General features: G+C 51.8%; 3 protein-coding genes across 10 annotated transcripts in view; 1 reads left to right on the top strand and 2 right to left on the bottom strand.

The window, feature by feature from the left end:
• The window catches only part of SPTBN5 (spectrin beta, non-erythrocytic 5), a 48,130-nt gene extending 46,212 nt beyond the window's left edge, over positions 1-1,918 (top strand). Inside the window, exons 68-70 of the mRNA XM_081291592.1 lie at positions 450-513; positions 981-1,104; positions 1,779-1,918. Coding sequence (XP_081147718.1) covers positions 450-513; positions 981-1,089 — 173 coding nt within the window. The 3' untranslated portion in view covers positions 1,090-1,104; positions 1,779-1,918. The remainder of the gene's footprint in view (positions 1-449; positions 514-980; positions 1,105-1,778) is intronic.
• An 822-nt stretch (positions 1,919-2,740) lies between these two features.
• MAPKBP1 (mitogen-activated protein kinase binding protein 1) overlaps positions 2,741-25,950 on the bottom strand; it is a 74,345-nt gene continuing 51,135 nt past the window's right edge. For 2 of the 5 annotated variants that reach the window (XM_081291588.1, XM_081291587.1), the window contains exons 25-31: positions 25,786-25,931; positions 25,493-25,690; positions 25,238-25,322; positions 24,655-24,932; positions 23,856-24,452; positions 23,042-23,127; positions 20,335-22,334 (exon numbers count right to left, since the gene is read on the bottom strand). In XM_081291588.1, coding sequence (XP_081147714.1) covers positions 22,107-22,334; positions 23,042-23,127; positions 23,856-24,452; positions 24,655-24,932; positions 25,238-25,322; positions 25,493-25,690; positions 25,786-25,931 — 1,618 coding nt within the window. In that variant the 3' untranslated portion in view covers positions 20,335-22,106. Of the gene's footprint in view, positions 2,978-3,082; positions 3,270-3,514; positions 3,682-3,991; positions 4,172-4,334; positions 4,440-4,600; positions 4,739-5,022; positions 5,141-5,274; positions 5,498-5,773; positions 5,911-6,698; positions 6,835-7,826; positions 7,865-8,135; positions 8,220-8,479; positions 8,611-9,061; positions 9,117-9,390; positions 9,434-9,593; positions 9,635-10,024; positions 10,157-10,300; positions 10,438-10,682; positions 10,756-20,334; positions 22,335-23,041; positions 23,128-23,855; positions 24,453-24,654; positions 24,933-25,237; positions 25,323-25,492; positions 25,691-25,785; positions 25,935-25,950 lie in introns of those variants that run through there. The other 3 variants (XM_081291586.1, XR_014021637.1, XR_014021638.1) reach the window with 3 other exon arrangements.
• JMJD7 (jumonji domain containing 7) lies at positions 10,392-20,241 on the bottom strand. 4 transcript variants are annotated; one of them, XR_014021639.1, is made up of 10 exons: positions 19,751-20,241; positions 15,758-15,911; positions 15,428-15,681; positions 15,047-15,103; positions 14,457-14,552; positions 14,139-14,215; positions 13,752-13,911; positions 13,528-13,626; positions 10,683-10,755; positions 10,392-10,437 (listed from the first exon to the last, which is right to left on the bottom strand). XR_014021639.1 is itself a non-coding variant. In XM_081291590.1 (9 exons), exons 1-9 carry the CDS (start codon positions 19,812-19,814, stop codon positions 13,538-13,540), a joined length of 804 nt encoding a protein of 267 aa, XP_081147716.1. In that variant the 5' UTR covers positions 19,815-20,241; the 3' UTR covers positions 12,986-13,537. The 4 variants fall into 4 exon arrangements, 3 of the variants coding, with proteins under 3 accessions (XP_081147716.1, XP_081147715.1, XP_081147717.1); XM_081291590.1 differs by lacking the exons at positions 10,392-10,437; positions 10,683-10,755 and having other exon boundaries at positions 12,986-13,626; positions 15,428-15,512; positions 15,660-15,681; XM_081291589.1 differs by lacking the exons at positions 10,392-10,437; positions 10,683-10,755 and having other exon boundaries at positions 12,986-13,626.

Below are 25,950 nucleotides of genomic sequence, written 5' to 3' on the forward strand. Positions count from 1 at the left end.
CCTCCTTGAGGTGTCTTGTGAACAGTGATCAAGCCCGGTTCTACCACCAGGAGGAACACCAGAAAGCACCCCCTTCAACCATTTTAGCCTTTGTTGGGTTGTAGCAAGGCTCTGTGTTGACAGTGTGATCAGGGAATGTCCTGGCCCCATTCCTCAGTTTCCCCTGGGCTCTATCTTTGTGGACCTCTTCCCACAATTCCCAAAAGACCTGAAGTTTCTTCAGTTTTCAGCACCTCCCACTCATCCAGGCTGCACCTCTCCTGGCTGTGTTGAGTGTCCAGGAGACAGGATGCCCTGGGGAAACTGCTCACCCTCACTGTCCATGTGGGATGCTCAGTAGAGCAGGGCAAAACCTCCAGGGGCAGGAGGAAGGAGCAGCAGGGGAGTTGGCTGCCTGGGATGCCTTGGGTCTGGGCCAGGGTAACTGTCCTTTTTCCCTCGCTCTACAGCCCAGAATCTAAGCCTGGAACCCAAGGCCAGACTCCTGGCAGAGAATACAGCTGCTTTGCTCAGGTGGGATGCTTGAGTAGGTGGGGGGGGGGGGCAGGGATTCTGAGCTTCAGTGACTGGCACCAAGGCTATTCTCACACCCAAGGTCCTGGAACTCTGACCTATTCTGCTGGGGTATGGGGGGTCCCTTGCCTTTGAGACCCTTCAGCTACCCCTGGGAAATAGGAAGCCCTACACCCCTACTCTGGGTGCAAACCCCATTCACAGTTGTGATGGCAGAGCCCAGGCTACAAGGTTCTCTTTCCCCACAGATACGACTGTCACCTCCCAGAACCTCACTCTACTTTGGCTCTGCCTGCCCCATCCTCCACATTGGGCCAGACCCAGCAGATGGCCAGCTCTGCCACAGAGGCTGTATAAGACCTTTCCTGCTCCAGCCAGCCCCAAGGGAGGAGGTATCCCAGGCTTCCCTTGCACATTGCTAGAAAGCTCCCCTTCTTTCCTCTTCAAACAATGGTGTTCATTTGCAGCATAGCCAAACCATCTGCCCTTGCTCATACCCTGCTCTATCTCCATCCTCTCCGACTTCCCAGCCCTGCTCCCGAGGGACAAAGGGCCAAGATGTCAGCATGTCCCTGAGATTACAGACCAAGGGCAAGAAATGCAAAGGCTAGGAGAGCATGGCAGGTTGAGGCAGAGAAACACATGACTCTTTTTTGCAGGTCCTCAGCCTCCTATAGATCCTAGCATAATTCTGATATTTAACTACCTTACCCACATCTTTCCCACCTCCAAACCAGTGGAGAGGACACTTGAGTTGGGAGATCATGGGAGAAAGATTGGAGACAGACAGTGTGAAATCCTCCATACAGGGGACCCCAGGCCCAGTATCAGTCTGTATGTCACATACAACCATGTGCCCTATAACAGGAAGCAGCTGGCTATGGTCTCTGGTGTAATTATCCACTCGTACTCCTGCAGAGCCCATGGGTTCCAAGTTTAGGTGATGTGTTGCTGAAGAGACTTGTCCTAGACACAGTGAATTCTGGGACTACCAGGATAGCCATTTTTTTTCTGCTCTGTGACTCCAGACACATGCCTAGAGAAGGATCTGAGAGTCACTTGGTCAGGTCTGGCAGCTATAGCAAGTTGAATCATGAGAATCAAGGAAATTACCTCCCATTCTTTCTACAAAACTGTTGTTGCCTGTCAGCTTCTAGAAACAGCTTCTAGAAGGAGTGTTCCAAGAGAGGCCAGAGAGTTTGATGACTGCTCAGGGAAGATTCTGGGATGGCCAGTTCCTATCTCTCTCTCTCTTCTTTCAACAGGCCTGGGCCTTGAAGTGAACCCCAGGGCAATACCAAACCTCCAGGTGCCACGTGAAGACTCTATCTGGGAAACCAGTGACAACTATCAGCACAAGGACATCCCTACCCTGGCTGCTTCTGGGATAGACAGTTCCTGTTAGATGTATCCCATCATGATCACAAGCTGCTAGTTATCTCACGGTTACTAGTCTCTTTCTTTGGTTCATCTGATTCCAAGTCTGGCAACCCCTACCATGTGGCAAGAAACAGCCCCTTAACTGGACTGTGGCCTCACCCCCAAATCCCTGCATGGGTGAAGAGGACAGCCTGGGAGTCTGCTAACCTAGGCAAGGCCAGGGCTACAGCATTAGTGACCCCTGGACTCCACTGGTCTCCACTCTGCTTAGAAAGGGTGACCCAAGCAGATGCCCTGCTCCTTGAGGGGAATCTGCACTGATGAGCTCACTACACCAGGTACCTGGGGAGATGATGTGTCAATTTGCTTTTTAAGCCAGTCCTGACCATATGCAACTAAGAGCCTGGGATGACAGATAATTTCATACAGTACTTCCTATTTGCAAGAGCCGCTGTAATACATAAAGTGCTCCACTTTACTCTGTCCATTTGGTCACTTTATCCCCATCTCTACCCATTGCTGTCATGGAAATGTTGAGCCCCAAATCCCATCCCCCTTTGTAAAGAAGGTAGCCCTGGTCCTCTCCATGTGGAGACTGGTCCTAACTACAGCTATAATGATCTGGGCCCCTCACTCCCAGCCTTCTGAAGGAGGAAGGGAGTCCAGCCTCTCTGCTTACAGGCTTCAGCCTGGATGCTGTGGATAGAGTCATTGCTGGCTTCATTGCCACCTCTAGATGATCCTCAGAATACACCTTAGTTGAGCTATGCATGGACATCAGAGCTCCAGAACATTTGGTGATGCTCAAAGAGTCAAGGCTGGCAGGCACCAGGTGGGAGCCCAGCCAGTGCACCTCCCTGGTATCACTCAGGTCTGTGTTGCTGCTTCTGTCTCCGCCGATGCACGGCCTGGTGCAGGGCCTCCAGCAGCCGCTCCTGGTTGTTGCAGATATTGTAATGTGTCAGGTGAAGCAGCTTGTCTGTGTCCTCTGGGCTGTAGGTCACTTTTGTGTAGTGGTATGGGGAGTCAGAAGGAGAGAGGTTGACCTCCCCAGCTGCCTTCTCTGCAGGTGTCCGCCGCACCCCTGGGGAGAGAGTGCAGCCTAGCCAGGGAGGGAAAGGGCTCTGGAGAGGTAGGTCTAGGGTCACTTGAAGAGAGACAGGAAGGATGCAGGTAGAGCGTGGCTTACCAGGGGCTGAGTATTCCTGGAAGGAGTCATTGACCAGAGGGAAGTGCAGCACAGCAGGGGCTTCAGGCTGGGCAGGGTCAGAGAAGGCATGGCACTCCTGAGGCTGGTGCTGTTCTTCTGGACTGGGTGTGATGGTTGGGAATGGGATGCCCTGCTCCTGGCAGAACCGGCCCAAGAGTTGCAGCTGCTGCAGGGCAGGTAGAAGGCATCAGAAGAAGCAAGTTCTCCACAGTGGGGAGTTAATAGTCTGTGTTCCATTCCACATGGTGTCACTGCCATGCCTCCTAAGGGAAGCTGGGCCAGACATTTACTGAACTCCAAAGCAGATCTTGCCAGGGGCCAAGACAGGCCCAGCTGGAATTGGCCCACCACTTCCCACTCCTGCCCCAACCTTCCAGTCCTGTAAGAAGTCCCACCCACCCCACTCCCAACCTGAAAAGCTCCATGGAGATTGTAGTCCAGTGACAGGATGAGGTCCACATCCCGGGTGGGCTGCAGGAGGGGTGGGCAGCTAGTATTGACAAAGTAGCCGACATCCAGCAGGCAAAGGTGGGGCTCCATGGGTGTCAGCTGATTGGGGAGCCCATCCAGTTTGGTAGCTGCAAAAGTGTGGGGATGGAGCAGGAGAAGTAGCAGCAGTCACTGACTCTGAGGGCTCCTCAGGGCTGACAACAAGTCTTGTCACTGGTAAGAGGAGAGACTGTGTCCCTGGGCCCCTGCTCTCCTGCTAAAGAAGCACCCCACAACCTGAAACCTCCAACCCAAGGAGAGAAGAAAGGAGTCCCTGCACCCCACAGCCAGGGCACTGGTCTCAAAGGGTGTGGTGCCAAGGAGAAAGAAAGGCGAGAGTACAGTGGGTGCCGCAGAGCTCAGGCTTGATGGCTAAGACCAGGGCAAAGAAGCGGATACCTTTCCAGGTGGAGAAGTGAGGATGACAGAAATAGTCCTTGTGGAAATGGAGGCCACGCAGGAAATTATGAGTGGCCTGAGCAAGTGGGCGCCTCGTCAGAAGGTCAGTGAAAAACTCAGCAATCCTGCCAGCTCTTGTGGGTGGTTCTTCTATCTTCAGATGGGGCACCTGCTCCTTGTCTATACAGGCAGGGGTGGGAGGAACCTTTATCCCAGCCCCTGTGATGACCCTGGAGGGAAACAGTTGAGGCCCCCAAAGACCCAAGAGCCACCTCCACCATGCCCCAAACATTTCCCCAACTGGCTGCCCCTTTGCATCCCATAAAGGAACCCAAGCACCTACCCAGGCTGGCCTGATCCTGGGCCCAGCGGTCCCAGAACTGGCTGGGCTCTGAGGCCCAGTACAAACTGTCCTGGAGGCTGGCTGCATACAGATTGCTCCAGATACCTGAGAGAGGGACATGAAGGGAAGAGTCCCCTATCCCCATCACAATCCTCATGGCCCCTCCTAGACCAGGAAACTTCCCAGTGACTAAGCTGGCCAGGCTGAAGACCCACTCTCCCCACTCCACCCAGTTCTCCAGCCTGGGTGGAGAAGATGTTGCTCACCTTCCAGGTAGCAGATGCGGGACTCTGGGAGCTGCTTCACCAGCTTCCCCATGAAGAATTCAGAGCCGAAGAGCTCAGAGGGGATGAAGGCCCCATACTTGGGGAAGCCGACCTCATAGGGGGAGAACTCGCACCACTCTGTAAGGAGGCCATACACTCAGCCATGGGGCATGGGACCTTCAGACACCCATACATCCACTATGGATTTCACTTGAGGACAGCCTGGTGACTAGGAGGCTCAGACCTTGTTGCTGTGACTTTAAGTGCACAACCTAAGGCCCCTGCTTCATCCAAAGGCCTGGTAAGATGACAGTCTCTGGGAAATGGCCAGCAGATGTGGGTGTAAGATCCACCTCTTACAGGCCAGGTTATCCCTTATCCCACCATCCATAAGAGCATATATCAGCTCTGAGGCCACTCACCAGCAAATTCAAAGGTTGTCAGGTTCTGCCCCTTAGTGTTGAGGGCACAGTAGATGGGCAAAGGATTCTGGCCACGACTCAGGGCTTCCCTTTGATTTGAGAGTTTGTGGTCACAAGGCTGGGGAAAGATGATCAGCACTAAGCCTATAGCTCCCTGGTGCCTGGAGCCCTTCCCACCCTTTACCAGGGGACAGGCTCAAGTTCTGAACCCTACCCTGGCTTTGCACCCCATCCATGGTCTACCCCCAACACCTCATCATGTAGCAGCGCCTCATTAATGAGGGCCCACAGGTTGGTGAAGCAGGTTGGGTGACCCAGGCGGGCACGCTCGGCCAGCTCCTGCCGATACCACTGCAGCCAGCTGGGAGCCAGCACACCCAGCTTGCTCTTTGTCACTTGGGTCTTCAGCAACTCGGTGGGCCCTGCCAGGTCCTTCTGAGACCATTCTGGGTCCTCATAGAGGTTGGCCAAGGCCCTGAGAAAAGTCAAAGCCCAGGGGAGGGGGGATGTCACTTAAGGATCCCATCCCGACTTCACATGCCTTAAACTTTCTCTTCTAGGACAACAGGTACCTCTGGCAGGCACCTTTGAGAGAGCCTGGGAGCATATTTCTCCCTAGCACATGCGTTTTCCCAGCCCTTCCAGTTTGCTCAGAGCCTCTGGGTCCTAGGAACACCTTACCACCAGCACTCCCTCCCACAATACAACCAGCCACACATGAGCTCCAGCACTCAACTTGCTACCAGCTCACCAGGTGGAGCCTGAGGCCCCTGTGATGTAAGAGACGCAATCCAAGAGGCCCAGCTCCTTCAGGGCAGCCAGCTGTCCATATAGGGAAGTCATTGCCCGGATTCCTCCGCCAGTGGCCATAACAGCTACCACTGGGATCTAGAAGAGAGGACAGTCAGGCTTGGAAAGGCCTGAGGGATGGAAAAAGCCATGCAAGAAAACATGTCAAGGGGCTGGGGATGTGGCTCAAGTGGGAGCGTGCTCGCCTGGCATGTGTGAGGCACTGGGTTTGATCCTCAACACCTCATAAAAAAAATAAAGATACTGTGTCTACCTAAAACTAAAAAATAAATATTAAAAATAAAAAAGAAAACATATCAAGGAATCATTCAGCTTGCTTCACAACTAAGACCAGTCAATATGTGACAGGGGGACTTGGGCCAGCTCTGATTCAGAGAGGGCCTCCTGAGGGCTGGGCTTCTCTAGTTATGAGGGGTCAGGGCCTGACAGATGCTAGGCCTCATTTCTCCCCCAGCCCCTAAGTTTCTGGGATCACTTTCTGGAAGCCTCAATACAAACTCCAAAGTCTCCCTCTATTTGCTAGATGTCATTCCCCCACTAGATGACCCAGACCCATGGGATTACCCATGCCAGGAGGCCATCCTTATATTAGCTATCTTGTCACTAATCAGTTAGATGGGACCTATTCCAAAAACCTGGACCAGGGTAAAGACCAAGAAACGAAGAGAAGGAAAGCCACCCCATGCAAAACACTGCACTTACAGCCCCTGACTACGTCAAGCAAGAGGAAACAGGGCAGGGCAGGTGGCAGCCACAGATGTAGGTTGGCACCATCTCTGGGCTCCTTATAAACAACCAATCTGTGTTCAACCCAGGGCCCAAGCAAGCCCAGGGCTGCCCCAACCAAATCTTGCCCAGACCCATACCTCATCCTCACGCAGGTCTCTGTCCAGCTGCAGGGCCTGCTTCAGGGCCCCAGCTACCACCTGCTTCCTTCTGTTCAAGAAGGCCTGCTCCTCTGCACAGGGCCTGCAGCCCAGACGCACGGCCAGCTCTTGTGGGCTGAAAGAGGAGGAAAAGTCTGTGAGGCAGCTCCCAACCACACCAGAAAAAGGGAATGCTGGGCTTGCCTCAACATAGCCACTAAACTCTCAAGATTCCCTGTTCCTCAATGCACACCACCACTCCTATGTGCTCAGAAGCCTGACATTGTGAAGTGTGACAGGGAGTTGAGGAGCCCAGACCCACACATGGACACTCACATGAGCCTGGGAATACAGGGACTGAAGGGGCCACTCAGGCCCCCGATGCAGGGACCCGAAACTGTGAATCCCACTTCCAAGGCTCATCTTCTCTCTATTACCCACCAATTTAAAAAATGACAATAGAGAGGGCATGAAAGAAGGTCCAATGCCCTCCTCCTCTTATGGTGAGAAGTTACTTCCCAAGACAGAGAGGGCTGATGGCAACTCCTCCTAAGAAGGCATTTAAGGGGCTGGGGTTGTGGCTCAGTGGTAGAGCGCTTGACTAGCACATGTGAGGCACTGAGTTCAATCCTCAGCACTACATAAAAACAAATAAGTAAAATAAAGTTATTGTATCCATCTATAACTAAAAATATTTTTCAAGGAAGTTTAAAAAAACATTTTAAATTAAAAAAAAAGAAGAAGGCATTTAAGGTCCATCCACAATGGCTCCCACCCAAACAGCACAACTTCCTGTTTCATTTTCATTGCCTTCTCTGGTGCCTCAAGCCCTGCTACTATCCTCACCTCCCCACCTGTTTTTTTAGCCAAACATTTATTTATCCAGGGCCCAGTGTCGGGCACTGGCACCCCTCAAACTAGAGCAGAAACAAATGTAAAAACAGTTAAGAAAATAAGCTTTTTGAGGCTTCCTCTGGCACTTTGTGCTCTATCTGTGAGGGAAGCTGTGCCGAGAGGTGCAACTGTGCTGCAAGCTCCCCACCTCTCCCTGTCGCTCCTGCAGGCCAAAGGCCCAACCTTCACCACCCCTACCTGGTTGCTTTCCCAAGCCCCAGCCAGGCCTCTCACCTTTCTTCTTTCTTCAGTTCCACCCTCAGTAAGGGTTCCTGGAAACCATGAAAACCCTATCACAAAGGTTGGCCACCTCTGTTCGGCCCTTCCTCTCACCGGGCCCTAGAAAGCCCCATACACCCTCAGGACCCCAACCAATTCCATAGGGGCCACCCTCTTACCCAAAGCCTGGCCCTAGCACTTGTTCAGGGCATAGCCTGAGGAGAAAAGCAGCTACAGAAGCAGGCCTCTCCCTTTAAGGAAAGGGCTGGGGTCAGTGCCAGCCCAGTCTGTACCTTGAGCTTTCCTTCTCTGGGTGACCAGTACCTGTGATGTGGGAAAGATGAGTCTCACCAACTGGTCAGTGGGCAGGGTCTGTAGTGGCACCTTCAGTTGTTCCTGAGGGTCATTCTGTAGGGGAACAGAGAAAACCCATGAATCCTTATACCCTCCCTGTCAGCAAGAACCCCACCAACTCCCCTTGGCAGCAAAAAAGGAACAGGAGGGAGGGGGACAGGAACCCCATACACTCTACCCAGGGGGCTGCCTGCCTCTGTCAGGGAGAAGGGTAAAGGAAGTGGGGTACAGGCAAGCAGAGGTCAGGCTGGGAGGAGGTGCAGAGGGAGTGAGGGTGGCCTTGGGGACCCAGCTCCTGGGAATGAGGCCATTACCTGTAGATGGATGTTCAGTTCCTGCTCCCAGCAGGCTGGGAAATGGAAACAGAAAGAGCCAGTGCCCACAGAGGCCTCCTGAAGACCCTCATAGGCCCCTGGAACTACAAGCTGAACTCTGGTCTCTGACCCTGGAAACAGGAAATAGAGCAGAGAGGAAAGTGCTAGGATCTCTGCCCAAGGCATCTCTCACTATTCCTGGAGGGCATTTCCTTCTCTCTGAAATGGAGGGTTGGTTGGTCCAGGTTGGATGTTGGAGCCCACACCACACTCTGAATACTAGGTGGAAAATCTTGGCTCCTGTGAAGCCCCAGCACAGACTTATTCTCTAGCCCTTATTCCTGCCTTTGGGAACTGAAGGCAGCTACTGCCTTCCCCTTAGAAAGGAGGAAGATAAGGAATAAAGGTGGAGGGACTTGGGGCTAGGGTTGTGGCTAGTGCTTGCCTAGCATGCATGAGGCACTGAGTTCGATCCTCAGCACCACATAAAAATAAATAAATAAAGACATTGTGTCCACCTACAACTAAACAAACAAACAAACAAAAAGGTGGAGGGACTATCCCAGTAGGTTGGGAACTCACCCTTCTGGTCCCCAGTCTTTTCCAGCTGAACATGCAAGCAGGAGAGCTCCCGGGCCTGCGTTGTTAAGAGAGCTCCTCAGCTATCATCGTCACCCCTGCTTGAGGACCCCACCCTCCCAGCACCCTGCCTCCTCCTCTTCAGCACTTCATTACCTTGGCTCCCAGTTACCTAGCATTTGCTTGAGATTGTACTCCCTCAAGGCACTGACACCCCAAAGCTCCCCAACCAGCTTACTCTGACCCAGGCAGCCATGGGTATGAAGAGTAAGAAGATGCATGAGGGAACCTGGGGACCCCTAGTCACCCCCCAAGCACCATTCCTGACTCACCACCAGGATGCCATTGCTGATAAGCTGCTCCACGCAGTCTGTCCTGGAAAGAGCCCCCAGTGACCCTTTGCAAGAACCCAGGTTCTCACCCCCTAGAGTCCTGGGCAATACTTCTCCACCAGGGAACAGCGCCAGCTCTGGGTGGCACTGTCATTCCCAGAAGGAAGCATTCCCACCTGGGACTGCCCCATGGCCCAACTCACAGGCTCTGCAGTTGAAACTCAACTTCCAGCCGCTCCTCACCCTGGGGAGATAGAGAAACAAGTTAGAAAGAATGAGAAGAGCAGTGTGTGTGTATTTGTGTGTGTGTGTGTGTGTGTGTGTGTGTGTGTGTGTGTGTAGATTCCAACCCAGACACCAGCTAGGGATGCTAAAGTAAAGGTGAAGGAAGGGGTCTGAGGGAAGGGCCATTGTCCTTCTCCAGGCTACTCTGTCCACATTCCTTGGGCTGTTCCAAGAAAGCTGTTCTTTGGTTCAGAAGGCAAGAAAGGATGAGGAAGGTCTGCTCCTTGATGAAAAGTCACTCCTAACTGGCAGAGGCCTCTGGGATATGACAGATACCTGGGCCAGCTACTCTCCAAAGTATCCCCTTTCCCAGGTTGGGGAGCCCCTGCTGCCTTGAGTACAGCCTTGCCTGTGAGTTCAGGGAGAAGCTCTGGTGACTGAACTCCCCAGGCTGCAGGGTCCCCACATCAAAAAGCACTGACAACACTGGGTCATCTTTGGTCAACAGGTCCTGGTCAAAGACTTTTAATTCCATGATATTCTGGAAAGGAAACAGAGTAAGAAGACTGCAGAAAGGAGGGTAAGATGGAAAAGGGGGTAGGGCAGGCAATGAGGGCCTGGGAGAGGACAGGTAGCAGTGGCTTCAAGGGGATGGTGAGTAGGGCTGGATTTGATGCCTGGCCACCTTGAGCTGGCTGTGGATTCGGAAGTGAAAGCTCTGATTCCAGATGGGGTTTCTGCTGTTCTTGACCGTGCGTGTCTGAAACCTGTGGCTGGAGGCCGTGGGCAGCCACAGAGTCACATAGCAATCAGAGGGGGTCACTGCAGGGAGGATGAACAAGTGCGTAGTGATGGCCAACAGCCCTTCCCAGCCCAGCCACCAGAGTCTCCATCACTCATGTCTAATGGGTGGCCCCACTGCCACCATCTACTCAGAATCTCCTCCCAGCACTCTATTCCAGGACCCCTCTTCCTATCTCTTCCCACTGACACTGCCCACTGAATCCAGCTGTAGTACTCTCCACTTTCCTTGGCCTAGCACAGGGCCAGGGGAACAGCACACTCACCTAAGTCCTTGGAAGGCAGACCATGGGCCTGCAGGACACGCACAGTGAGCAGGCAGGTGCCAGGCACCTTTGACTACAGAAGAGGGAAAGGGGACAGGTTTACTGCAGGTAGATGAGGCCAACAATGCCAACGTCCATAGGGGAAGCTGGGGCAGTCCCTCGAGGCCCAATCCTGAATCAAAAGGATCAGGCTCAGGCCCACCCTCCACCCCTTCAGACTTCTGATTCCGTAGGAGATATGGTATCTCCTTGCTGACATCTGCCCACATCTATATAATGCTGTGTCCAGCTCTGTGCCAAGGGTTCTATATACATGAACTCATTTGTCACATGACTACCCTATGCAGGGGCCCTATTAGGATCAATCCATAAAGAAACTGAGGCATGGAGACGTAGCTGCTTGCCTGGGGGAGATCTAGTTGCCAGGCTAGTTCCAATTTAAGGCCCATACACAGGTACTTCTATTTCCTGAATACAGCATCCTTCAGTCTTTCCATCCCACAGCCTCACCACACACCCCAGCTAAGCAGCTTTAAGTCTGGTCTCGGGCAGATTGGGATGTAAGCTATCAAGGGAGATGAAGGGGTATGTCAGGGCCTTGGACATCATGGATGAGCCATTTCCCATACTGTCCACCCGATTCTGGAAATGGGCTCTCTGCTCTATGATGGTCTCCAGAGAGCTCCCTCCAAACACACTCCTTGTTTAAGGTTTATAAATGCTGGCTAGTAGCCAGGGCAGAGAAAGCCTGTGCCAACTAGCACTTCCCGCTGGTTTTCAGTTCTGCCTCTGGAAGGGTGCTGACAGATCAAGTCCAGGAAGCTACCAAGATCAGGATCAGAGATGGGGAAGTTCATCCACCTGTGGCAGCCCTGGGGCTCTCACATCCCAAGCAATTGAGTCAGAAGGAGCATCAAGCAGCCACTTCCTTCTGGGGCCCCAGGACAGCAGCTGGGAGCCTCTGAGTTCCCAAGACCCAAATCCCTGTGGTCAACCTGGAGCCATTTCCAGGACAGAAAGAACTTGGGGTAGTCCCTCACCCAGGTCACTGCTTCTCCCCTGGCTACTACTAACTGGTCTCATCTTGCAACCAGCAAATATTCCTTGCTAAACCTCAAGAAGACCAGAGCTTTTCTAAGAAATAGCAATAATCAGACCCTGGATGGGGATCTGGGTTTGAGGTGAGGGCCCAGTGCCCTGGAAGGCCTTACCAGAGCCATGAGGCCAAGTTCTCAGGAGCAGGAATAATGAGGCAGCAGCCACAGGACCAAGGACTTCCAGCTTTTAACCCAGAGACAGGGTGCTCTAGCTAGCCCCGAGCACCTCCCCAGCCCCTCCCATATGCCTCTTTCACTCCACCCAAGGCCAACACCCACCACCTGTCCAGGAAATGAGGCACCTTAAGCATGTCCCAGAGCCACTGACACCCTCTTGTGTCAGCCCTGGTTCCCTGAGGTCCCACTCTGCAGCCATCACCATCTGGGCCTGCCCCAGTCAGCCCTGACTTAAAGGAGGAAGCTCCGGGAGAGGTGCTGTCAGGTGTTGAGCAGAAGGAAGGCAGACAGTGGGTTTCACAGCAGTGGTGAACAGAGGAGTTGAGCATCTTCAGCAGTAGGGTATTGTGCAACCTCGCAGCACCAGTAAGACAGGAATGCCCAGTCCTGACTGGAGCCCTTTGCCAATCTGAGAGGAGTACCCCAGGCTTCATCACAACCGGCAAGGGGTGTGGCTGTCACATAAAATAGCCCTTCAAAGCCATGTCTGGATTGCCTCCACCCTTGGAGTTGGGTGGCCATGGATAAGGCTGGTAGGTTGGCATTCCTGCTCTTCAGATGGGTGCAGAGGGAGGCTGAGTGTGGAAACCAAATCTTTCCTCAGAGGGATGGTCCCAGGAGGGGTAGGGTTTTTGTCCCTTCCCGCCAGTGCTTGTTGTAGAATAGAGGTTACCCTAGGACAAGAGATCCCACCAGCAGCCATGGAGCCAGGGGACAAGAGCAAACCAGGCCAGGGTAAAGCTGCGAATAGCATTAGAGGCCTTCAGCCAAGGAGGACCCAGTCAGGCAGTTACAAGACTGAGGTCAGTCCATTTTTCCCATTGAGGGACTGCACAGGCTGTCACAGACAAGGGGTCTGGGTAGCAAACAGCTTCCCATGCCTGGATCTGGCCCATAGCCCCAGTCAGGGTTACCCTGAAATTTTCACCTAACCCCTCAAGCCCTCATTGGGCCACAGGAAACTACTGTGACAGGGAGTATCAGAACAAATGACTCACAGCTACCTTTTTTTTTTTTTTTTTTTGAGAGAGAGAGAGAGAGAGAATTTTTTAATATTTATTTTTTAGTTTTCGGCGGATACAACATTTTTGTATGTGGTGCTGAGGATCGAACCCGGGCCGCACGCATGCCAGGCAAGCACGCTACCACTTGAGCCACATCCCCAGCCCCTCACAGCTACCTTTTATTGACCACTTCCTTTGTGCTGGTCCATGCTGGACCTTACAGATATCATCTCCATCCCTGTGCGGTAGAACCATTATTATCTCCAGTTTACAGCCAGGACACCAATGCCAACAGGTGGTGACTTGCCCAGAGTCTCAACACTGGTAAAAGGTGCTGTAGGACCTAATCCCCACTCCTCCTCACCTGTGTGGCAACTTCCTGGGCATGCTTACTCAAACCTGCCTGGCATCTCCTAATCACATCCCAAGATCATCCAAGGCTGATTCCAAATTAAGCTGGACCCTGAGCAGCAGACAAGTACTTAAACTCCAGGTGGTCTCTAGAATTAAGCCAGCAGCCTAGGAGGGGCTCAACCTCTCCCTCAAGATGTCCTTAGCAGTATTCACCAGTGGTACATCAGTCAAGGACTGCAGCCTTAGTTAGGGAGTCGAGCAGCTGGAAATAACTGTACTTGAGGTCATATTCCATGTCATACCAGAAGTTCACTGTGGGGAGAACAGAGATCTGAACATGAGGGTCCCTCTTTTAATCCCGAGCCCCCAACCTCTCCCAAAGATGCCCTACTGGGCCTTGACAGGGCTTTCCCTTGGGTGGCCTGTGTGTTCCTCACCAGCAATGCAGCCATGGGACTGCTGGACATGGTGGAACCATAGAGATGGCAGGTAGAGCAGCTCACCAGCCCGCACAGTACAGCGAAGGGCCTGTGCCTGACTGTAACAGGGGTACTGGGTCAAGTCTGGAGCCAGTGGGTCCAGTGGGATCCAGGGCACCTAGGGACACAGCAGTTTCCAGGAAACAGGCCCCAAAGTTCCAGGTCCTCCAGCTCTGTCCCTTCCCAAGCTGAATACCATGAACCCTGCTCTACTTAGCATGGAAAAGCCCCATACTTACAATTTTTCAGAGCAAGGTATCACCTCCCCAGACCTTTTGTGCTTATCCTCTGGGGCTCAGGTTCTTGCTCCTTCCCCTCCCCAGAACCCAGGAACAGAACAGACACCTTCTCCATGGCTTCTTCATCCACTATCTTAAAGGTACCCTCTTCAGTTAGTTGGTAGGTTGCAGGTGTGTACAGTTCTAAAGCCCAAGGGAGAAAGTTGTAGGGAACCTCAAGTGACCCACGGCTTGCCAGTTCCTCCCTACCCCAGCCAGCACACATGTTCCCTAGGTACAGGGTCCAGAGGATGGGAGTCCTGGTGCACCTTAGACCTGTGGTCATGTTTCAGGCCTAGGCACCAGCCTGCCCCGGATCTTGCTGTCCTCCCTCCACCGCAAGCCACCTGTTCCCCCAAAGCCCCCTCCAGGCCATGTCCCCTACCGTAAGGGATGAAGGGCCGATCACTGGGTGGATGTAACAGAAAGTGTTTCTCCCCTGAGACCACACAGTACAGGTTCTCATAGTGGTCCTTGTGCACTGTCAATGTAAGAAAGCCTGGAGGTGAGGTTGGAGGACAGAGGGGAGCCAACCACCTCAACCCTGAAGCTCAAGACTGCCTATGGCAAAAGGAAGAGATCATAAAGGGTCATCTGGCTCAAGGAGACACCAAGGATGCTGGTGGACATTGCAGAACTCAGCACACCAGGGAACAGATCTGGTTAGGCCCTGGGCTCACCTCCACCAAGAGGGGAAGTGGTGCCATCAGATTTCTCCTAAATTCCCTCCTGACCTAGTTGGCCTTCTGAGAGTTTCTAGGGATCAACAGGAAAAAACAAATGGTGCACTCTGGTCTCAGTACCATGGGTAGCTACCCAACTCAGCTGTCAGGGGAGACCTTCTGTGGTGCTGGAGTCCAGAATCCCAAGGGAAATGTGAAAGAAGAGCCAGCCTATCTTCAGTCCAGCCCAACCTTCCTCACCCGAACTCATCTTCCCTTCCTCTGCCCCTCCAGCTTGTTTACCAACACCTACAGGATGTCACTGCAGCTGCCTCCCCCAGCCAGAAGTTCACAGCATCAGGCATCTTTCCTGTGGGGCAGATGGCAAGTTAGGAAGGACATGCTAGCTGGCCCAACACACAGGGATACTAGACAAAAAGCTGGGTGGGAGTGAAGAAATCTCAAGGAGAAGAGGAAGAAGTTGGGAGTGCTTCCTTATTCATCTATTATGAAGTCAAGGCCTGAGGCAGGCAGGTGGGTAGCACCTGACCACACAGGCCCAAGTGTGTGGACCAAATAAAAATCAAAGGGAGAGAATGAACAAGCAAACTGATCCCTTCCTTCCCAGATTCCCTGCCCTGCCTCCTGGTCAGAGATCACTTTGCACCCCCCTTCCCCACCTGCCTTCACTCACCCAGTGCCTCAGAGGCCCAGGGTACATGAGGCTCCAGATCAGACAGCAGTTGGGGCAGCTCAGTGGGCAGGTTGGAACACTGCTTCTGCACATAGAGGACTCCTGGGTGTTGGGCCTGGCCCTCCAGCACATCCAGTACATAGCTGAGGGGCAGGCGGCGCTCAGCAGGCATTACAAAGCGGTCCCCTCGCACTGCATCTGCATAACCATCTGGAGTCACAGCCACACTCACCTCTGTGGAACCCACTGTGGCTCTGGAGGAATGGATACTCAGCTCATGCCCAGTTGTCAGTAATCACTGCCCATCCACCACCCCAGGGAGGCTCCCACCTTAAGTAGGGGAGGGACCACTTCTGGAGAGCTGACCAGTGCTTCAGGGCATTTCGAATAATGCATGGCCTGTTGGGGCACACCCAGTCCCGATAGAAGTGGAGTGGAGTAGGGGGCTCATCCAGGTAAGGCACATCAAGAGGCACACTGAGCTCTGAGAAAAAGAGGGAAAGGCGGCGGGTGGTGGTGGGGAGGCTGAAGGCAGCAGCATTCAGTCTTTGTCCCATTTCCTGCTTAAGAAATACCCTCCCTAGGAAGGCCATACTATGTCACTAAGCCATGCCCACTGGTGACCATAGGACCCTAGACAACCAGGAATAGAAGAGAAGTTGAAGTGAGAAAGCATAAAGTAACACACACGAAGATGGGCCACCATGGGCTGCTGCTCAGCCTATGACCTAAATCCTACATGGGTCCATGTATTGGCTTTATACAGTAGACCCTCGGCTTCCCCATAAGGAGGGCAAATCTTCCAGCATCCATTTGGAAATGGAGCCACAGAATTGGTGGTGGGAGGTCTAGAATGACTACGGACAAGGCCCAAGGCCATGGCTGGGCTGGGGGTGAGGCTCTAGAAAGACCCCTTCAAAAGTGACACATCTGAGTACCTGGAATGTGCTCACACTTGGCCTGGTCAGTGTGGATATCAAAGGATTATTCAATAATCATCTCAAGCAGCTTACAATCTACCTGGGGTGAAAAGATACCAGATGAAATAGGGGCTAAACTGTGTTTTGGGTCTCACTGAACAGCAGCATCATCCTTAGATGCCCAGGGCCACCATGTATATTTGAGCAGCTTACGCAATGTGCCACCTGTTTGGACGTCTACAGTGGTCCTACATCACCCTTAAATGCAATCTATTATTTATGACTCACCCTTAGTTGCTCCTGTCATCCTACTATTTCTCAAAGCCACTATCTCTTTCTTTCCTCTGCTACTTTGGGTCCTCGTTAAAAAATTACAATATTGAGGATTCCTTCCCTGAGCACTTTTTTTTTTTCTTTTTGCAGTACTAAGGATTCAACTTGGAAATGCTCCACCACTGAGGTATATCCTCAGTCCTTTGGACGGTTTATTTTTATTTATTTATTCTTTTGTGTGCGTGTGTAGGGTGGGGTACTGGGGATTGAACCCAGGGCCTCATGGCAAGCTAAGCACGTGCTCTATCACTGAGCTACACCCCCCAATCCTGCTCTTTTAGACAGGGTCTCACTCAGTTGACAAGGCTGGCTTTCAACTTGCAATCCTCCTGCCTCAGCACCCTGAGTTGCTAGGTTGTCCACTCTAAAATTGCAATCCGTTCCCAATTCTTAAATCCCTTATTTTTTCTTCTTAGTGTTTATCACCAAATGACATGCTATATATTTCACTTATTTAAAATTGTTTATTGGTCTGTCTCCCTCGCAAGACTGAAAGCTACATAAGGTAGCTTGTCTTGTTCACTGATTCATCCCTAGAACAGTACCTAGCATATGGCAGGTACTCAGTAAATATTTGCTTAACAGTTGAATGAAAGTCTCCAATATCTTGGCTGAATGATTTCTGCAGTGAATCATCAAACCATTCAACTGTTTTTTTCTGGCCTAATTCTACTCCCCCTCAGAGTATCAATTATCTGGCCCAATCATTTGAAAATACAATCTGAACTCCTCACGCCCCTACTAAAGAATCCTTTGATGGCTTACCACTATTCCTTACAGCATAATCTGCCTCTGGCGTGCATTCAAAGTGCTCCATCATTAGGCCCAACCTATTTTTCCAGTTTGATTTGCTCCTGACTCCTGCCTTCCCCTTACCACACACCCTCTACTCAGGCAGTACCACACTTTGTTCCTGCTGCTCACTCAGACTAAATGCCTTTCTCCAGATTTTTACAAGAGCATAGGGCTTCGCTTTCCTCCTCCTTGGCTCCAATCAGTAGTTACTACAACCTGCTCCAATGACCATGTCATTCATTTTCACCTCTAAGGTCATACTCCACCTCTCATGCTATGTCTTTATGCCAGTAATCCTTACCTTGCAATCAGTAAGAAAGCAAATGTCTTAAGATCAGAAACTGAAACTGAATGGGAAGACCTTGGTGGGCCCAAGAAAACTGAAAATGAAAAATCTGGCATGTGTGTTTATTTTTCCTGGGTAGGGACAAGATGGGCTCTGCCATCTCCCAAGCAGTTATGCTAGGAGATGGGCTAAGGCTAGTACATCTCCCTGTTGTACTCATTAGGCTTTTTTTTGCCTCTGCTGTTCTGGGAATTGAACTAAGGCCTCATTCATGCCAGGCAAGCACTCTACCACTAAGCTACCCCACCGAGCCATGGGATTCATAAAACATGTGGAAACTGCCTTTTTCTTTTCATCCTTTGGATTTTTAACAATTGTATCAGATTTCCTTGCTTATCATTCCTTTAGAGAATGGCTATTTTTCTCTCCTGGGGCTTCAGAAAGAGAATTTCAAAGGGATCCAAACAATTCCTTTGACCCAACAGTTCTAAGAATTTAACCAACAAAAGTATTTGCACAGGGCTGGGGTTGTAGCTCAGTGATAGTGTGCCTCGCATACATGAGGCACTGGGTTCAATCCTCAGCACCACATAAAAATAAATAAAATACAGATATTGTGTCCATCTACATATAAATATATAAATATAAAAAATATATATATTTTAAGTATTTGCACTTGTGCACAAAAACTGCTCCAGACACTGTTCCCTGAATGCACCAAGCACTCTCCCACCTAAGGAGCTGCTGGCCCTGCACTTGTCTTCTAACCAACTTCATGATTTACATGTTCAGTGTGGTTGTCTGTCACCTCACTTAGAATGTAAGCTCTAAGAGCTTGTTTTATTCGTGCAATGATGTACCGCAATATACTAAACAGAGCCTAGCACATGGAGGTGCTTAAAGAATATATTAAATGAAAACTCAAGTATTAGCTGTAGAATTATTGAAAACAATAGTCTAAAAATGACTGACATGCCTATCAATAGTGGGCTGCTTCAGTGAATTTCACCGTTTCACAGATGAATGAGATAGATGTGGAATGACTTCCAGGATGCACAATGCAGAAAAGTTTTTAAAAGGGTATAGTCCTGTGTGCATGGATTTAAAAAGAATCTTCCTGGAAGAATGCAAGTGGGGCTGACAGTGGGAAGCTTATTTTATTTACATTAAAGACTCAGGTCAGGTGCCTGTGTTGCTGGTCAGTGATACAAAATCATTAAAAATAAATAATAAGGAAGGAGAGAAAAAAGAAAAATCATTTAAAAACAGGCCTGGTGGTACAGGCCTGTAATCCCAGTAACTCAGGAGGCTGAGGCAGGAGGATGGCAAGATCAAGGCCAGCCTGGATAACTTAGTGAGACCCTATTTCAAAATAAAAGGGGCTCATTGGTAGAGTGTCCTTGGGTTCAATACCCAGTACTGATACAAACAAGTACATAATAAAAACAGAAAGAAGAAAAATTTAAAAAGCCAGGAGGTTGCGGGGAGGGGGTGATGAGGAAGGACTAGAGGAAGAGAGGAAAAGGGAAAGGAAAAAAAAAAAGTAAGGGTAATAACCAGGATCACTTGAACAGCTATCTACAATTTTCCCAAAACTTTGCACTGCCCACAGCTTGGAGGAGTCCGTTCTGAATAAAGACGACTGTCTCCTTTCTGCAGGGGTTCAGAGACAGAAGCCCACCACCACCTGTGGACATTTGAGGTTACAAATGAGACTTCTTTACGGGAAGAGCAACAATGCACTGCCCAGATTTATTAAGCACAGACTGACCCTGGGAACCCAGCACAACACCAGGCCTTGAAATAACGAAAATACACACTCCATGAAGCCACAGCGCGTGCGACCGCGACCCACCGGCCGGCTGGGGGAGAGGCCGTGACTAGAGAAAGCCTAGCGGGGGTGCCAACCACTCTCGCGCAGGGGTGCGAGGTGTCGGCGGTCCCCGGGACCCCTCTCGCGTCGGGCGCCTGCCCCGCTAGCGCACTCACCCCGTGCCGCGGCCGGGAACTCTCGTAACGCCCTTTGCAAAGCGTCCAAAGCCGCCGCCGCCATGACGCCCGCCGCCCGAAGCCCCGCCCCCCACTCCTCAGCTCTCGCCGGGCAGCTGGACCCCTTTCCACTGGATGGAGCGAGAAGCAGTGATTTCTTTCGCCGGCCTCACTTGCTGCCACCCCAGAGTTAACAAATGATTGTATTTATTGACAAGTTCATACATCAGTACAAACGGACACTTTAAAAACAGCTCCCGCCCCATGCGGCTGGGGAGGAGACAAGCGCCACTGCCGGAACATAGTATAAAAGTTATAAATAAGGGGCTTTCAAAACTGGGACGGGGTAGTATGGACAGGGGCGGCAGTTACCGGTGGCCTCAGACATGCAGAAGGGGTCGGGGTGCCGTCACGGCCACAAGACCCCCACCCACCCTGGGCAGGGGTTAGGGAAAGGGCAGCTACCTTCTCACAAACCTAGCAGGAATGTAGCTCTCTCCTAAAGCATCTGACTGAGGATTGCTAAGAACCTGGCCCCGGGATGGAGGAGGGGGTTGCACTGCCAAGCCTGAGCCTTTGTGGTGGGCTGTGGCTGTTGGTGGTGATGGGAGCGGGCACAGCTGGAGTGAATTTCTACCCTCAGGCAGGCAGCTACAGTGCTGACAGGGGTCCACAGCCAGCTGTGTTTTGGAGGCCAGGATTTCATTTGAGTTTGACCACGCAGATGCTGGTGGTAGAGAAGAGTGGGGGCATGAAATCTTAGGGCATTCAGGCTGATTGAACAGAGCTGGGCACACTACATAACCCAATTTTTTTTTCATAGCTTCTACATACAGAGCTTGCAGCCAGGTAAGCCAGCTTTTTTGTGGCCTGAAGCTGTGGTAAAGCTGCCCTGCTTTACCTGGGGCAGAGAAAAGCAGGAGGGCCCAGAGACACATTCTTCACCCCTACTCAGAAACAACTGCATCACTACTTGGTCCAACACCATGGGCCTACTACACCCTCTCCTTCCCCTCAACCCAAGAATGGCCCCTTAAATTCTAATCTGTCCCTCACCTCTGCCACTTACCTGTCCCACCTACCACTTTTCCTGTGTGTCTCTTGGCCCTGCTGCCTCCCTCCCCACAACCTCCAGTATCTGTAGAGCCCTTGATGGGTACCCAGCACTGTCTTTGAGGAGGCTCCTCATACTAGGTGTCTAATGGTCCATCACATAGCTAGGCTGTGGACATGAAGAATCCAGAATTTGGATGAAGTGTGTTCCATTCCTTTTTGAGTTCCACACAAGTTAGGGTAGTGAAACTGAGGCAGAATATGAGAGGAACCCAGGCACATATCAGCCATCCAAGGACTTTAGCAATGAGCACCCAACTGTTTGTGTGTGTACATGTACGTATATGTGAGACCTCGTCTGTGGCCAAGGTCCTCAGAAGGTGTGTAAGTGCCCTGTAAACCATGAAGGAAATTTCACACAGGCTTCTGACAGCATCACTCAGGATGCAGGGAGAATTTGGTGACCCTTGGGCTTCAGTAGCCTGCTGAGGACTAGGGCTGGAGGATAGAAAAGGCTAAGGAACTAAGGAAAGGAGGACAGGGCTTCATGTTTGCCCAGCAGAGAACCTTACTGTCCTGCAGCAATGGCACAGAGCTGGATCCACAAGCTCTGCCAGAGAGAGAAAGGGGGGCACAGGGTAGAGACAATACGAGGGCCCTCTTGGGGGTTGAGTGGAAGTGGAATGTGGAGGCTCAGGTCCTGATACCAATTTGAGTTTCCTGATGGCTGGGGATGCTCTGGAAGTCCAGGCAGCTCTGTCCGCCTTCCTAAACTGCCAGGAACTGGGGGAAACAACGCCTGCTCTGGCAACCAGGAGAGTGTAGCTGGTGTGGGAGGGGAAAGGAAATAGAGGTGAAAGTCCTCAGTTGACTGAAGGGCATTGAATACCACATTAACCTCTCACCTCTACCCCCATGGAGTACCCTGTGAATGCTCCACCCCAGGGAGCTGATCCCTGAAGTTATTTCAAATGGCTTCTAAAAAAGAGGGCAAGCCCTTCCCAGTGTCTCCCAGATGGGGCAGGCTGCCCTCCTAGCCCTCACAGCACCATGATGACAAAGACTCAAGACCTACCCCTGCCATGAACCACTAGAACGGCTGTGGAGGCTGGAGTTTCAAAAAGGTGAGGCAACAGTCTGGGAAATAAATTAATAAATACAGGGGCTCCCGGAGTAGTAGCTGGGAAAGCTGCTTCACCTCTGAGCACTGATCCCTGCTATCCACTCCCCACAGTTTTTGGTAAGTGGAAGAGGGGCTGCAGTTTGGAATGGGGAAGCATTCACTTGGGACAGGCTTCTGAAGCTAGAGTCTGCGTTCCATCCGCTGCTCCACGGCTCGAAGCAACAACTCTGAGTATTGCTCTAGTAGGGCCTGTGTCTGCTCAGCTCCCACAGCCCCAGGGCTCCCGCTTGGACTGGACAATGCTGCACCAGCCAGGGCCTCTAGCTCCTGACGTACTGAAGAGAAGGTGTCTCTGAGGAGCTGAGTGATTCGACTTTGCTCTGCTGAGGGCGTCTTGCAGCCAGCCACCTGCAATAAGACCCCTAGAAGTGAGCTGAAGGAACAGTGAAGGGTCTTATCAATGTATATGTAAAAGGGAGGGGCCCCACCTGCTCCAGGTACCAGTAGGTACCTAGTTCAAGACGTCTGGACTGGCCTATAACTCCCTTGCTGCCTCAGAAGAAGGGACTGGTTGGGAGTTCTACACTCCAAGAATCAATTTCATTATGACCTGGGAATATGGGACTCTCACAGACTAGAAGGTGACCCAGAGGTGGATCCCTTCAGATTATGAAATCATCCATATATTGTTAACCACTCCTTACAATTCATGTAGGCTCCACTTTCTCTTTCAAAACTTGGGCCCTGTTGGACTGTAGCCAGATAATTTTGGAAAATTTAAATTAAAAAAATGAAAAGGGATACTGTTAATAATTACACAGGGACAACAGGCATAAACTGGGATTGTCTTGAGAAAATTAGAACATGCAATCTTTCCATGTTCTATCCTCCTGTCTGAGGAGATCTCAAGCTCTTAACTAGAAATGACCAGTAGGTACCTAGTTCAAGAGTTCTGGACTGGCCTATAACTCCCTTGCTTCTTCTGCCCAGATGTCTTGAGTGCTTCACACTGTTAGTGGAAGAGCCTTTTTATCATTGTAGACACTCAGCTATCAAACACCTCGCACTACTGTCACCTCGCTCTGTCTTCCTGCCAGGTGGTGCCCAATGCTTACCGAGTGGTAGAGCTGTACAGCCTGGTGCACATTCCCACGGAGCTCTGCCACAAGTTTTTCACACTGCTCCAGGCTCACCACCAGTTCTGTGAGGAACAGATACAGCTCAGAAAGGCTCAGCAAAGGCTGGGATGTAGCTTAGTGTCTACCTTGCATTCGCAAAGTCCTAAGTTCAACCCCCCCCCCCCCCCCCGTTCCAAAAAAGACAAAAAAAAAAAAAAAAAAAAAAAAAAAAACACCAGAAAGGCTCAGTAAGCCATTTCAGACCTTCCCATCCAGGGCTGCTCAGAGCAAGAGAGACCTACCCCTCAGCACTGAAACCCCCACTAGCCCTCAATCCCTTCCTCCTGTCCCTTTTTTTCTTTTCTTTTCTTGAATCCCTTCCTCATGTCCCTTTTTTTCTTTTCCTTTTCTTTTCTTGAGATGAGGGTCTCACTACATTGCCCAGGCTGGTCTTGAACGTGTAGGCTCAAGTGATCCTTCTGCTTATGCCTCACAAGTAGCTGGGACTACAGGCCTGTGCCACTGTGCCTTGTTTCCCCCCTTCCCTTATAATACATTCTCCAAAACCACACAGACAACAAAGTCCAGAGGAGAGAGCCAGCTCAAACCCCAAGGTCCAGAAGGGGTAAGTTGGTCACAAAGAGATCATGAAGGTTGGCAGGATATGACTTATGGGTTGAGTGAGACAGGAGCAGACAGGATGAAGAACACCAGAAGCTGGATGCACAGAAATGGGATGGACCAGAGAGTGGCTAACAGAGACAGAAGAGAGAGGATGGGGCAGGAGATAAGAGCTGGAAGCTGTGCACACCTGAGTTCTGGCTCAGGGCTGCGCCTGGCCTGATACATTCCATGGGATTGGGAGTCCTCTCAGGGAGTGGGGGCTGCAGGTTCTCAGGGCTTCGGAGGAGGCTGACTGGCAGTTGCTGGGCACTGGGTCTGTTGGGCCCAGGCTGAGCCTGGCACTCCATCCTAGGCTTGGGAACAGTACCCTCACCCAAACAGGCCCGCCACTCAGATGTGCTATGAGCCTTTCCTAGGCCTGCTGGGGAGCCAGCCTGTTCTGCCTCATCAGGGGCCCAGCCCTTCGTTACAGGTGAGAATGTAGCCAGAGTAGGATGATCAGGCAGTGGTTTGGGGATGTCCAAGACCAGATGAGCCCGGCTAGGAAGGGCCAGTTTGCTGAGTGTTGAGTTTCGAATAGAGACAGGAGCTTGAGTTTCTGCCACTAGGCCTAGGTTCTCCCCAACAGAGACGCTGCGGGATATCTTGGCCATAGAACTGGTGGTAGGGTTCTGGTAGGAGTAGGGCCAAGATGGACGGCCATCAACCTGGGGCAGGGAATCCAGGCCATCCTGGACTTCCATGTCCCATGAGAGCAATGGGCCTGATGAAGGCATCTCATTTGCTGAGGAGACAAGAGATATATACAGGTCAAGTGGTGAGGAAGGACACCCGGGTGCTACAGCTCAAACCTTAGGAGCTGGTGTTCCCTTGCACATGTCCACTAAGGATACCCACTGGCAGACACACCAGTTCTACCCTCCTCTAGTACACCCATGAGTTCCACACTCCCCACATTCTGGGGCTGAGCTCATCAGGCTCCTCACCCTGTGGCACCAGACTGTGCACAGACTGGGCTTTCTGGAGTCCAGCCGAGAAGCCAGCTGTGATCACTCTCTTGGGAGCCCAGCTGCTGTCCAGGTTGTGACGATGACGTGGCAATAGCACAGGGGCTGTCTGATGGGGGCTGGGGTTGGCAGGGGAGGGCTCCACCTCTGGAGGTGCTCCTGGGGGGTTAGCATCACTGCCTCTCTGTTGCTCGCCAGACACCTGTGACACCTGGATGCGTCTCGACATCAATGCCAGGCTTGAGGAGGATGGGTCCCTATAGGGAGGAGATGTAGAATAAGGACCAGAGAAAATTTAGTGTTTCTTCCACTAAGCAGCGGGGCGGGGGGGAGGGGAGGCACAGAGGGAGCATATTGATTCCTGCACCAGACAAGTGCCAGACAAGTGCCAGGAGAAGACAGGCACAATCCAGTCCACCAGGGTTGAGGTGAGACCAGTTGTACTAATATTTGGAGCACAGAACACCCTTAGAAAGGGGGACAGGAGGGCTGTGTGCTCCCCAGAGGTAGGAGCACTGGGAAGTTAGCAGAGCCAAGCTTCTGTGGGGAGGGGTCTCTGTACCTGAGTGGAGGAGTCTGTGCTTGCAACAGGAATCGTGAAGAGATGCTTTGAGATTCTGTCCTCTCTGGTACCCGCACTGGGCCCCCTGCCAATCATGGAAATCATGAATTGAGACAAAAAGCCAAGACTTTGCCCCAGATTCTGCTTCCCCTGAGGCAAACCCCAAAGCACTGCCTTCCTGACCCTCCCTCTCAGCTGAGCAAGGAGAGGAAGAGGACAGACTGTAGTGACCAAATATTGACCCTCTGGCCACACCTGGAGCAGCCCCATTGGCCAGAGTCTCAAAGTGCTGTTTTAGAAACTGCTCCTGGTCCGGGGTATGGGGGCTGCCTTCTTGCAGCTCATAAGGGCCAGTGCCTCCCTCCTCTTCCTCCTCTTCTTCGTCACCCTCAGCTGGTTCTTCAAGGTCTGAGGAGATGCCATCCACACTTAGGGGCTCCGTGCTCTCGGAGTCTGGATGTGGGGGAGTGGAGAGGCATCACACTGCACCCATCTGAAGCATCCCCTGCTTCAGTCAACTGGTCCCTCCCTCAGGGATGTAGCCTCACCTTCATTGGGGTGCTCAGGGCTGGAAAGGCGGCTGCTGCTGTAATCCACAGAGCAGGCACTGTCAGGGCTGTGCTTTTCTGAGCCCCTGCTACCTGGGTACACTCTTCCTAGGGTTCCTCGGGTTGGAGCCTGCACCTGGAACTCACTGCTAGAAAAGAAGAGGC

The sequence above is a fragment of the Spermophilus citellus genome, assembly GCF_964194105.1.
Source record: "Spermophilus citellus genome assembly, chromosome: 4".
In the NCBI taxonomy this organism is placed as follows: domain Eukaryota; kingdom Metazoa; phylum Chordata; class Mammalia; order Rodentia; family Sciuridae; genus Spermophilus; species Spermophilus citellus.

Coding starts and splice junctions, on each gene's coding strand:
- JMJD7 (XM_081291589.1), bottom strand. CDS start 19,814: ATGGCGGCGGCGGCTTTGGACGCTTTGCAAAGGGCGTTACGAGAGTTC. Junction 15,912..19,750: donor GTTCCCGGCCGCGGCACGGG/GTGAGTGCGCTA, acceptor TCTTTTTCTCAG/AGCTCAGTGTGCCTCTTGAT. Junction 15,682..15,757: donor TGGTCCCTCCCCTACTTAAG/GTGGGAGCCTCC, acceptor CCATTCCTCCAG/AGCCACAGTGGGTTCCACAG.